Source organism: Dipodomys ordii, unplaced genomic scaffold (genome assembly GCF_000151885.1).
Source record: "Dipodomys ordii isolate 6190 unplaced genomic scaffold, Dord_2.0 Scaffold24, whole genome shotgun sequence".
Lineage (NCBI taxonomy): Eukaryota > Metazoa > Chordata > Mammalia > Rodentia > Heteromyidae > Dipodomys > Dipodomys ordii.
In genome coordinates, this window is record NW_012267240.1 from 1,028,776 (window position 1) to 1,041,282 (window position 12,507).

The 12,507-nt window shown below is 57.2% G+C and overlaps 1 protein-coding gene across 1 annotated transcript in view; it reads left to right on the top strand.

The window, feature by feature from the left end:
- Pcnxl2 (pecanex-like 2 (Drosophila)) overlaps positions 1 to 12,507 on the top strand; it is a 96,778-nt gene that overhangs the window by 25,078 nt on the left and 59,193 nt on the right. The window contains exons 15-18 of the mRNA XM_013014568.1: positions 2,050 to 2,160; positions 3,212 to 3,303; positions 10,144 to 10,253; positions 11,242 to 11,338. Of these exons, the coding sequence (XP_012870022.1) occupies positions 2,050 to 2,160; positions 3,212 to 3,303; positions 10,144 to 10,253; positions 11,242 to 11,338 (410 nt within the window). The remainder of the gene's footprint in view (positions 1 to 2,049; positions 2,161 to 3,211; positions 3,304 to 10,143; positions 10,254 to 11,241; positions 11,339 to 12,507) is intronic.

A 12,507-nucleotide genomic window follows, 5' to 3' on the forward strand; every position in this document is an offset into this window, starting at 1 on the left:
CAGTGTGGAATGCCCTGGGCTCTGGGTGGGTGCTGGCACAGTGTGGAATGCCCAGGGCTCTGAGTGGACTCAGTGTGGAATGCCCGGGGCTCTGGGTGGGCGCTGGCGCAGTGTGGAATGCCCAGGGCTCTGGGTGGGCGCTGGCGCAGCGTGGAATGCCCAGGGCTCTGGGTGGACTCAGTGTGGAATGCCCAGGGCTCTGGGTGGGCGCTGGCGCAGCGTGGAATGCCCAGGGCTCTGGGTGGGCGCTGGCGCAGTGTGGAATGCCCAGGGCTCTGGGTGGGCGCTGGCTCAGTGTGGAATGCCCGGAGCTCTGGGTGGACTCAGTGTGGAATACCTGAGACTCTGGGTGGGCGCTGGCGCAGTGTGGAATGCCCGGAGCTCTGGGTGGACTCAGTGTGGAATACCTGAGACTCTGGGTGGGCGCTGGCTCAGTGTGGAATGCCCGGAGCTCTGGGTGGGCGCTGGCGCAGTGTGGAATGCCCAGGGCTCTGAGTGGGCGCTGGCGCAGTGTGGAATTTCCAGGGCTCTGGGTGGACTCAGTGTGGAATACCTGGGACTCTGGGTGGGCGCTGGCTCAGTGTGGAATGCCCAGGGCTCTGGGTGGGTGTTGGCGTAGTGTGGAATGCCCAGGGCTCTGGGTGGGCGCTGGCGCAGTGTGGAATGCCCAGGGCTCTGAGTGGACTCAGTGTGGAATACCTGGGGCTCTGGGTGGGCACTGACTCAGTGTGAACGAGACCTAGTGCTCAGTGCCACTTCTCACCACTACCAACCCTCTTGTGTTCTCTGCCTGGCCCTCTCCCATGCTTTCCCTCCCTCTCCCTCCCCCCTCCTCTAAGCCCATCCCAGCCCCTCCCCACCCTGAGGAGCCTTTCTACAGGGCCAGCCCATCCCAGACCCTCCCACCCTGAGGGAATTTTCTGCAAGGCCAGCCTGGCTTCCTTTAGCTTCCAGCAGTCCCTCTGAGACAGGTTTCAGGATGCCTCCCTTTCCTTGGGTGGGGTCCGGGTCTGGAAGAGCAGATGCAGTGGTGTGGGCAGTGCTGAGGGCAGAGATGAGGGCAGTGCTGAGGGCAGAGTGAGGGCAGAGGTGAGGGCATAGGTGAGGGCAGTGGTGAGGGCAGTGCTGAGGGCAGAGATGAGGGCAGAGGTGAGGGCAGAGGTGAGGGCAGAGGTGAGGACAGTGGTGAGGATAGTGGTGAGGGCAGTGGCATGGACAGAGGTGAGGGCAGTGGTGAGGGCAGTGGTGAGGGCAGTGGTGAGGGCAGTGGTGAGGGCAGAGGTGAGGGCAGAGGTGAGAGCAGTGGTGAGGGCAGAGGTGAGGGCAGAGGTGAGGGCAGTGGTGAGGGCAGTGGTGAGGGCAGAGGTGAGGGCAGTGGTGAGGGCAGTGGTGAGGGCAGAGGTGAGGGCAGTGGTGAGGACAGTGGTGAGGGCAGTGGTGAGGGCAGAGGTGAGAGCAGAGGTGAGGACAGAGGTGAGGGCAGAGGTGAGAGCAGTGGTGAGTACAGAGATGAGGGCAGAGATGAGAGTAGTGGCGAGGACAGTGGTGAGGGCAGTGGTGAGAGCAGTGGTGAGGACAGTGGTGAGGGCAGTGGTGAGGGCAGTGGTGAGGGCAGAGGTGAGGGCAGTGGTGAGGGCAGTGGTGAGGGCAGTGGTGAGGGCAGTGGTGAGGGCAGTGGTGAGGGCAGAGGTGAGGGCAGAGGTGAGGGCAGTGGTGAGGGCAGTGGTGAGGGCAGTGGTGAGGACAGAGGTGAGGGCAGAGGTGAGGGCAGTGGTGAGGGCAGAGGTGAGGGCATAGGTGAGGGCAGTGGTGAGGGCAGAGATGAGGACAGAGGTGAGGGCAGAGGTGAGGGCAGAGGTGAGGGCAGAGGTGAGGGCAGAGGTGAGGGCAGTGGTGAGGGCAGTGGTGAGGGCAGAGGTGAGGGCAGTGGTGAGGGCAGAGATGAGGGCAGTGGTGAGGGCAGTGGTGAGGGCAGTGGTGAGGGCAGTGGTGTGGGCAGCGGCCCTGGTCTGGGCACCCTTTGCTCACTGGTCTGTCCGCCCGCAACAGGGTTTCTGTACTGCTTCCCTGCACTCTCCCTGCTCGGGCTCTTCCCGCAGATCAACACCTTCTGCACCTACCTTCTGGAACAGATTGACATGCTGCTCTTCGGAGGCTCGGGTAAGTGCCTCCCACACAGGTCAGAGAAGGTGGATGGCCGGAGACCGCCTGCCCAGGGCCAGCTGTCCCCCGCCTGCGCCCCTGCGGTGGCTGCGCCTCTTTGGCGGGGTGGGGCCCTCAGACATCCCCGGCTCCTCTTGGAACAGGAAGGGGCGCATGTGGCCACGCTTGGTGGGTCAAGTCCCTGCGGAAGGGAAGGATACGCTGCGGCCTGGAGTCGGTTGGGGGCCTTTGCTAGTTCTTGGAACGAGCTTCAAGAGGAAGACAGAGAGAGGGACAGGGGATGTGGTGGGAGAGGAGGGGGAGGAGGGGGAGGGGAGGGGCTGTGGTGGAAGGGGGAGAGGGAGTATGGTGGGAGGAGGGAGGGGTGCGGGGGGAGGGGGAGGGGTATAGAGGGGGTGAATGGTGAGAAAGGAAAGAGAGAATGGTGAGGAGGGAAGGGGTGCATGTGCATTTGTCCTTGAGGTCTGGGTATATGAGTGGACGAGTGTGTGTGTGTGAGAGTGTGTGTGTGTGTGTGTGTGTGTGAGTGTGTGTGTAAGTGGGGGGGACCAGCCCCCTCCTCCACACTGTACACCCACCATCTTGTCAGGCCCTCCCTCCCTCCTCCCTGCCTCCAGTGCTGTTCCTTCTGCGCCTCCTCCCTGTACTATTGTAGCTGTGGTGATTTTGGCTTTGGCAGCTCATTGGTGTCTGAATGCCTCTGCTCTCCTCCCTGCCTCTCCATGTCCACAACCTGGTGAGGGCCTGTCTAGCTGAGGTGTGTGTTTGTGTGTAGCTGAAGTGTGTTTGTGTCTAGCTGAGGTGTGAGTTTGTGTCTAGCCAAGGTGTAAGTTCGAGTCTAGCTGAGGTGAGTTCATGTCTAGCTGAGGTGTGAGTTTGTATCTAGCCAAGGTGTGTGTTCGTGTCTAGCCGAGGTGTGAGTTTGTGTCTAGCCAAGGTGTGTGTTCGTGTCTAGCCAAGGTGTGTGTTCGTGTCTAGCCGAGGTGTGAGTTTGTATCTAGCCAAGGTGTGAGTTCATGTCTAGCCAAGGTGGGTGTTTGTGTTGCAGCCGTCTCTGGGATCCTGTCGGCCCTGTACAGCGTGGGGCGGAGTGTCTTGGTGACGGTGCTGCTCCACGCCGTCTGCTTCAGCGCGGTGAAGGTAGGTTCTGCCAGACACGGCCCTCCCTCCACCCGTCCCTGTGCCTGTGGACCAGGTTTTCTCTAATCATGGAAGACAGAGCGTCTGAGCATTGGGTGACAGGGCTTGAGCTTGGTGAGGCCTCAGTCGGTGTTGCCAGACCAAGGTGCCCGGCTGCCCTGCATGGCTACCCAACATCACTGGAAAATTCTAAGAGGCTGTGGAAACTGCTGGAGAATCTCATATCTAAGTAGGCAAAAGTTACTGGGCACCATGGCTCACGCCTATAATCCTAGCTACTCAGGAGCCTGGGAGCTGAGGATCCGGGGCAGCCCGCCTAGACAGACAAATGTGCGAGACTCTGCTCTCCAGTTAACCAGCAAAAACCTGGACATGGAGATGTGGCTCAAGTGGTAAAGCATCAGCCTTGAGCAAAAAAGCCATGTAAGAGTTCAAGGCCCTGAGTTCAAGCCCCAGGGCTAGCACTCAATAAACAGGAGGATCTTCAGGTTCTCTCCCTGCAGCTGAGGGTAGGCTTTCTTGCCTTCCATCCCCACTGAGCTTCCTTTTCCTGCGAGGCCCCGCAGACAGATGCTGGGGCTTGTCCCCTCCATGGTCAGCTGTGCGTGGCATCCAGTGGGTAGAGCCAGCAGCAGGTGCTGACCTGGGCAGAGCCTTGCCTTTCTGTTCTGCCCCCTGTGTGAGGCATGGTAGAAGTGGAAGTGGGGGTTGATTCCATTGTGAAGTCACGCTGCGTGCAGTCTCACACTGTGTGCAGACATGTTGTGTGTAGTCACACCATGTGCAGTCACGTTGTATATACTCATGCTGTGTGCAGTCAGACTGTGTGCAATCACGTTGTGTGAAGTCACACTGTGTGCAACCATGCCATGTACAGTCACACTGTGTGGTCACGCTGTGTGCATTCATACTTTGTGCAGTCACGTGTACAGTCACACTGTGTGTAGTCACACTGTGCAGTCACATTGTGTGCGGTCATAATGTGTGCAGTCATGTTGTGTGCAGTCACCTGTGAAGTCATATTGTATGCAGTCACGTTGTGTGCAGCCACACTCTGTGAAGTCACGCCATGTGCAGTCATGTTGTGTGCAGTCACACTGTGTGCAGTCACGCCATTTGCAGTCACACTGTGTGCAGTCATACTATGTCATACTATGTGCAATCACGTTGTATGCAGTCATGCTGTGTGCAGTCACATTGTGTGCATTCACGACATGTGCAGTCATACTGTGTGCAGTCATACTGTGTGAAGTCACGTTGTGTGCAGTCATGCTGTTTGCAGTCATACTGTGTGCAGTCACATTGTGAAGTCACATCGTATGCAGTCACGACATGTGCAGTCATATGTGTGCAGTCACGCTGTGTGCAGTCACACTGTGCAGTCACACCATGTGCAATCATGTGTACAGTCACACTGTGTGCAGTCACGCAATGTGCAGTCATACTGTGTGCAGTCGTGTTGTGTACAGTCACGCTGTGTGCAGTCATGTTGTGTGCTGTCACGCTGTGTGCAGTCACATTGTGTGCAGTCACATTGTGTACAGTTACACTGTGTGAAGTCACGTTGTGTGCAGTCACATTGTGTGTAGTCACACTGTGTGCAGTCACACTGTGTGCAGTCACGCTGTGTGCAGTCACGTTGTGTACAGTCACACTGTGTGAAGTCACATTTTGTGCAGTCACACTGTGTGAAGTCATGTTGTGTGCAGTCATGCTTTGTGCAGTCACACTATCTGCAGTCACATTGTGTGCAGTTACACTGTGTGAAGTCACGTTGTGTGCAGTCATGCTGTGTACAGTCACACTGTGTTCCCTGGGATGGGAAAGGCGCTCGGATTCAGGGTTCCTCTTGTAATCGGGACAGCCTTCCAGTAGGTGGGGACCAGACACTGGAAGATCTCCCTCCTCTCGGCGGTAATGACTTCTTGTTTAGTGCTGGTAATAAATAGAGTGTTTTAACAAAGCCGTATTGCGCTGGCTCTGTCTGGAAATGCCTTTGTTAAGAGACAAATAGAGCAATTTGCATGTCTCTTCTCATCTGTGAGTGGTGAGCTCTCTAATGGTCTCACCTTAACTTTCCACTCAGTGGCGAAGCACCTATTAAATGCTGTGAATTGTGTGAGCGTGGTTAGCAAGCCCACGGGGCATCCTCAGGAAGGAAGCAAGCCTGCCCACCTGCAAGCTGCGATCCCACTGCTGCCTCCCCATGCATCTGTTTATGCCTCTGATGCTTACACCGCATTACTGGGCCGACCACTTCTCCACCATCTCTGCCCCAGGGAGGCCCACGGGACCTCCTGAGCAATTGGGCTGCCAGCTGCCCGGCCAGAGGCGCTGTGCCGGTTTGGGTCTGGAGATGTGTCTGTTTCCTTGATTCTTTATGACAATCACACAGTAGAAGTAGACGGAGGGGCTAAGAATTTCACTCTCTGGAACATTAACTAGGGAAGGGAAATTTGATTCTTCTTCGATTTGTGTCCTGCACCTCCTCAAGATGGCGGCATGTCGCACTGCCAGCACGCACACCAACTCCCTCGCCAACCCCAAGATCTGACAGTGATGCGCAGAGCCAGCTAGGATATTTGCTCCCTGGAGAAATGGCTTTGTAGTTAATTAGCCGTGCTTTGCATTTGTCTGGGTAAACCAGGGTTTCTATGTTTTATTATCCCTGACAAAGAGATTCTGCTTTATTGATGACAAGGGAATCTGGAGGTTGAAGCATGTTGTTCTGATTGAATGTGCCCCTAGCCTCATTAACACCCGCCAGCTGACGGCCCTCCCACCGCCCTGCAAGTACCACGCGGGCTTCGGCCCTGTGTACTGGGTTCAAAATCTCATTGTAGATAGAAAACAAACTCATGGTTTGGGATTTATTCTCGGCGCCAGAGTAGACTTTGTCCTCTGGTGAAACCTCCACATTTTGCTATTCAAGATGAGGAGAGAGGTCCAGAGAGGTGGAGGACAGCACTGAGCATCCAGTATCAGGCTCAGGCCCACACCTGTGTGTCTGTAGTCTCCCTCTCCACTGAAGTACAACTGTGAGTGTGTGTGTGTGTGTGTGGCTGTCGGCATTGATTTCAGAGAGGAGGAAGAAGAATGCAGGCAGCATTCCAACGTGGAATTGTCCAACTTGGAATTGAGTGGCTGCGTGAGCACAGACCACGTGGATTGATTCCAAAAAGGGCAGCACTGACAGGGTCCTTTGGGAGTGAGGCATGTGAAGGGGCAGGGTGGGGGGGGCGTGGGGGCCCTGGGCCCACGGGTGGACGTGGCGATGGTGGCCAGGATGGGGAGAATGCCTGGCCCTGAGGTGTTGTGGGAGAAATGACTTTCAGAGCCTGAGACACAGCGTCGCGTGGCTGGTGCTCTCCAAGGTGGCAAGCCGTGCACCATCCTGTCTTGGGCACCAGGAACATAGGGGTGGAGAGCGACACGCAATGGCAAGGTTCCAGAGGTAGGGGAGGGCCCCGTGTGCACATTTGTGGGCTGGCGTGCACTCGGTGTGTAGGTACCACCCTGGCTGGTGACAGCTGGCATGTGTGTGCACCACTCCCCTTCTCGCTAGACCCTAAGCATTGGAAGTCACAGGTTGCCCTTATTTATGCTTCATTTTCTGGCCCTTTTTCCAGTCCAGCAAGTGTCACATAAAGTGTTAAATTTTCTATTGAATACTTACCAGTGACCTGGAAGAAGGCTGCTAAACATAGAGTTGTGTGTATGTGCGTCTATACAGAGAGGTGTGTGTGTGTGTGTGTGTGTGTGTGTGTGTGTGTGTGTGTACAGGTCGGCTTACATACACGGGGGCTGTCATCTGCCTGCCAGCCAGCAAACTGGGTTTTTCCCGGTGTCTCCCCTACGGCGAGGTGTGGTTTCCACTCATGAGTGGGAGTCTTGCCACGAAGACGGACATGAGCATGGAATAAGAAGTATCATTAGCACTTGCTGAAGGCTGGCTTGTCACGTTTGCCAGCCTTGCCCATTCTCAGGCTTACTGGGCACCTCCCACCCTCTGCTTTGAGCAGGACCCAGAGCAGGGCGCTGGCAGCCCATGTGTCCAGGGCCTACAAGGACCTGAGCTGCTTTGGGGACCCACAGTGGAGTATGGAGTATGCCCATCGCCACCCACACTTATGGCCCAGGACACTCCGGGGCCTTGGGTGAGGTGGGAACAGAGACTCCAGTTCAAGAGCTGAGCAACACATTGGACCTTCCTGAGCCTCTCAGCCCCAACTGCCTCTCACTCAGAGAGGAGATTCATGACAAGTGTAGAACAAAGCCAAGTGCCTCACACCTCTACTACCAGCTACTCTGGGACTGAGATCTGAAAGCTGCAGTCCCCACCAGCCCAGGCAGAAAAGTTCCCTAGACTTCATCTCTGAAAAGCAGGGCTTGGGGTGTGGCTCAAGTGGTAGAACACCAGCCAGGCAAGCGCAAGGCCTGGAGTTCTCTCTCCAGTACCACCACCAAAGAAAAAAACCGCACACGAGATGTCCCAGAGTCAAAATGATGGGATGCGGTCTAGCTCTTATTTTAGGATGTCTGAAAACCTGGCTTGCAAACTTCTCCGGCTTTGTGGGCTAAGAGGATATGTTTCTGGGTGTTCAAGGAGGAGGCGTTGCAGTCTCCTCTGAAAGGCACAGTGGGAGCGTGACCTGTTTGTGTTCACTTTGTAAGCACACTCAGCTTGTCGGCCCGTAAATCCTCGGCAGGAGATGCCGGTGGCTGTTTTCCCACAAAGCCGAGGTTCCCTGCGCACCACCATCCAAGCAAGTCCCCAGTGGGTGTGAAATCCACACAGAATTGTGGGCCATTAGACAGTTTTATTTCTGCCCCATAAAAATCCTTCAAAACCTGTGGGAGTTTTAACGAGCCAGCGCTCATCCATCCAATCCTTCCCAGCCGAGGGGCCCTGGAGATGCAGGGCAGGACAATTAGAGATGTTGTCACATGCTGCCTGCTTCATTATCTGTGAGTGATGGGCAGTTCAGAGCCTGACCTCCCTCCAGACTGCATCTGTGGGTCTGGTGTGTGTGTGTGTGCACGTGCGTGTGTGTGTGTGTGTGTGAGAGAGAGAGAGAGAGACGGGGGGGGAGGGATATGTAAATGATGTATAGGCATATAAAAATTCAAGACCAAAACATACATCTCACGTATGGAAGTTTACTTTGCCCTCCATCCCCGGAACTGCCCTCGGATGCCTCCTCTCCTGCCTCCGCGTTTCCTCATAGACCTTGAATGGTCTGAGGTCGGCTGACCTCAAGACGCCGTGCACCCTGTGTGTGAACATGAAGATGGAGGTGAACACGGAGGTGAACATGAACACGGAGGTGAACGTGAACACAATGGTGAACACAAATGTGAATGTGAACTCGGCTTCAGAATCCCTCTCGGCCTCCTGGCCTCTCCCTCCTCGGCTGTCCTAGTGCCTTCTCTATCTCCAAATGAGGGTCCATCGACCCGTAGACGCTTCTCCTTTTCTCTCACTTACCTCTGATGTGGTGCACTCCTCCCGGAGACCACTGGCACCCAGAGCCCTGCCCGCTGCAGTCTCGGCGCCATCCTGCAGTCTTCTTTGGCACAGCCACTCGCCACCTGAGGATGGGGAGCTGCCCTGGGGCTCACGAGGACCGAGTTGGGGAGAGGCCGGACAGGAAGGAGGGAGAGCACAGAGCAGACTCTGTGAAAGGGCGCTGAGTGGCTCATTTGCATGTACTTGTGTGCCCGTGGGTGCCTCTGTGAACTTGTGCACCTGTGTTGGACAGAGGGGTAGTTGAAACAGCACAGGTTCATGTGGGTGGGTACACAGGAAGGAGAGCCCTTCTGTAAACCATATTCCTGTCTTCTCCTGGGAGAGCTGGTGTCCCGTGCCTCCACTGTGAACAGCAGTCCCATTTTAAAGTAATCTGAGCAGAGGGGTGCTACTGTTTCTCACTCACCCTTCAGGGCTCCTGCACAGGCTGCTGAGGTTGTACCAGGGAAGGGCCACGAGCCCCTGCTGCTGTGGAGCGAGGCCAGAGGAGGCCCAGGGCTCATCAGATGGCCATGCCGCACACGTCACGCAGAGGCAGACTCTTCACCACATGAGTTGGCACCTCCCAGAGCAGGGCTGGGCCACTCTGTCTTCCTCTCGGCCGCCTGTGGGGTTCTGGCTGGAACAGCACCGCTCTGCTTCCCATGGGGCAGAACTGGGATTTGAACTAGGGCTGTGCCCTTGCTAGGCAGTGCTCGCCTGCTGAACCACGTCTCCAGCCCCTTCTGGGGCATTGGATACTTTTTTGAGATACGGTCCCTCTTTTTCCCTGGACTATAGCTGGCCCCAAAGCCCAGTATCCCAGCTGGTGGAAGGGCAGGCCCCAGCCCCCATGGCTGTGGTCTGAGATGGGTCCTCATTAAATTTTTGCTAAGAGGAGCCTCGAACCTTGATCCTCCTGGTCTGAGCCTCCCAAATAGTGAGAATCATGGGCCTGAGCCATGGCACCAAGCTTCCCTTTCTCTTCAAATGAGTGGAAGTGCACATATTCTCTTTCCCTGAGGCTTTTGGTGGAGGGGCCACGTATACGATGCAGATCCAACCCACGTATACGATGCGAACCTGCAACCTGAGCGGTCACAGAGTCCAGGGAGGTTTGTGGGCACGGGGCATTCACACCTGTTCTGCCTGTGATGAGCACCACACCAGTCCCGCGTAGCTGGTAGAGCTTGGCGGGGACGGCGAGCGACAGCGGGGCTGCCATTCGTGCTAGCAGAGGTGGTGTCTGCATCCTTCCTTGAGGGTCTGATCCGGCGTGGGGTGGAGCACAGGGCCCAGGTATGCGCTCAGGCATCTGCCTTCTCTCCTAGGAGCCCTGGAGCATGCAGCATATCCCTGCGCTCTTCTCAGCCTTCTGCGGGCTCCTGGTCGCTCTGTCCTTCCACCTGAGCCGGCAGAGCAGCGACCCGTCAGTGCTCCTGTAAGTAGCCGCTGCTCCCTCCTGCCGGGGTTCTGGGGGCCGCTTCCATGCTCTGGGATGGGCGGCCGCCTCCAGGGCTCATCTCCCTTCCGCGGGTGCTGGAGAAGAAGCGGACAGCCCATGTGGGCACAGGCTGCGGGGAGCAGGGGAGGTGAAGGGTGAAGGTACAGACCCTTCCCCTGAACCCCTGCAGCCGGAGTGAGATGGCCGGTGACACCTGAGTCTGTCCTGCAGCCTTCCCTTGTCCACAGCGGGGGCGTCTTCTCTGGGCGCACCGAGCCCGGGGCTGCCTGGTTCTAGGAATCACCCCGGCAGCCCAGGCCAGCACCCGAAAAGGAGGCTTACGCTGAGTCCCACTGCCTTCTGTTCCCACTGAGGCCAGCACCCATCTACTTCAGGAGTTCTGTGTCCGAGGTTTTGAATGTGTCTGATCTCCAGCCACTTGGAGGCAGATGCGTTTGGGCACCGGGAATCCCCACTGTGGCCGCGGAGTGCACTCCCGCCCTGCAGGGCCACCCAGGCTCTGACTGGACATCCCGCCCTGGGGCTGGCTGGGCGCTGTTAGGCGCACAAAGGTGAAGCCCTGGGCAAATGAAAAGCAATGCCAGACACCTCCATTAGTGTCTGCTGCCTGGGAGGCTGGTGTGCCCAGGGTGAGTGGCGGATGTCTGGAAGGAAGGCTGTTTTGCGCGATTCTTAGTGTCAGACACAAAGAGAGCAGAAAGAGAGTGGGTGAGCCGCCTTCTGCCGGCACCAGAGGAGGCCGGAGCTCAGAGGCCTGGCAGGAAGGGAGGAGACCTGGAGCTCTGCTGTGGGCACTGGCACCCCAAGCAACACTCAGACTCCTCGCCTCCAAGAGCACGAGGCGCACACATGACTGATTTTGCACCTGCTGTGTGATGGAGGGAGGAAGAGCCCAGGGCGGCAGCCCCACTGTGCTGAGGCAGCCTTGGCTCCATGGAGTGAAGCCTGGGTTTTCTTCCTTTAGGTCCTTCATCCAGTGCAACATGTTTCCCAAATATTTACAACAAAACCTAGAGGAGTCGGCCGCAGACCCCCTCCCGCAGAAGATGAAGGATTCCGTGGTAAGATGCTTGAGTCCCGTGGTCTGTGGTGGGACTGGCTGGGGGCAGGGCTGGCCCAGGACCTCGGGGCTCTTGCTAGCCCAGACCGTGAGGAGGGGCGGGGGGCCCCGGGGCCCAACTCCAACCCGGCTCTTGGGGACTGTGAGCTGCCTGTCCCCTGAGGACCGTGGTGCGAGCGGGCCAGTCACTGGTGCTGCCCAGGGGTCCCAGGCACCAGTTGGTCCTGTAAGCCACATTCGTTAATTCTGTGGGTTGATGGCTGGCACCGACAGCAGGCAGGCCCTGAGCAAGCAAAAGCTCGTCCCATAGCACAGGAATGCCAGCTGCTCTTCTGATGTGCTCAGCCTCTTCTGCCTCAGCCTCCCGGCTCAGAGCTCTCTCCAAGGTCTCCTGAGGGGTCCCAGACATCTGTTCAGTCCTGGCCCTGGCCCTTGGGTTTGGTGGGTGAAAGGGGAGGGAAGGAAGGAAGAAAGGACAGAAGGAAGGAAGGAAGGGACTCTGAGGCCTCTTGTGCACCAGGTCCCAGCTCTGGCAGCCTCAAGGGTCCTCGGAGCAGACGGGCCTTCCTGCCCGGACTCAGGTTAACACTGTGGAGAGCGATGGCTGTGAGTGTTCCAGGCTCCTGTGCGCAGGAGCAAAGGGATCGCGGCTGCTGACGGCTTCCGTTCATGCTTTCCTGTGCTTTGTGAGTGGCGGGAGGGTGGCTGCTGGCTGGCATTGATGGTTTCCACGGCAGGAATTCTCTCGGGTTTCTTGGGGAACCCCCCCTTCCAGGGTGAGCCCCTAGGCAGCACACAGGACCTCTAGTTCGCAGGACCATGGTTTTAAAATGGCTCTGTCAGCTGCCTTCCAGTGTTGCTCTGCTCCCACAAAAGCATTCAGGCTTTCAGGCTTTCTTTCTTGTCACCACAAGGCCATCAAGAGACTGGTCACTGGATATGACTTTATCAGCAGAGAGACATTTAAAATCAGGACCGAGGATGCTCGTGGGGCATGGTATGGAAGCTAGACCAGGTAGAGATCAACTCATGTGCAGCTGGGGCCCTGGCATTCGTCCCAGGAGACCCACGGGGCCGGTCGGGCTGTCCCTCCCCATCCATCTTCCAAACACCATAGCATGGGCCCCCAAAGTCCCCATCATGGATATCTGAGAAAACTTACGGCCACTA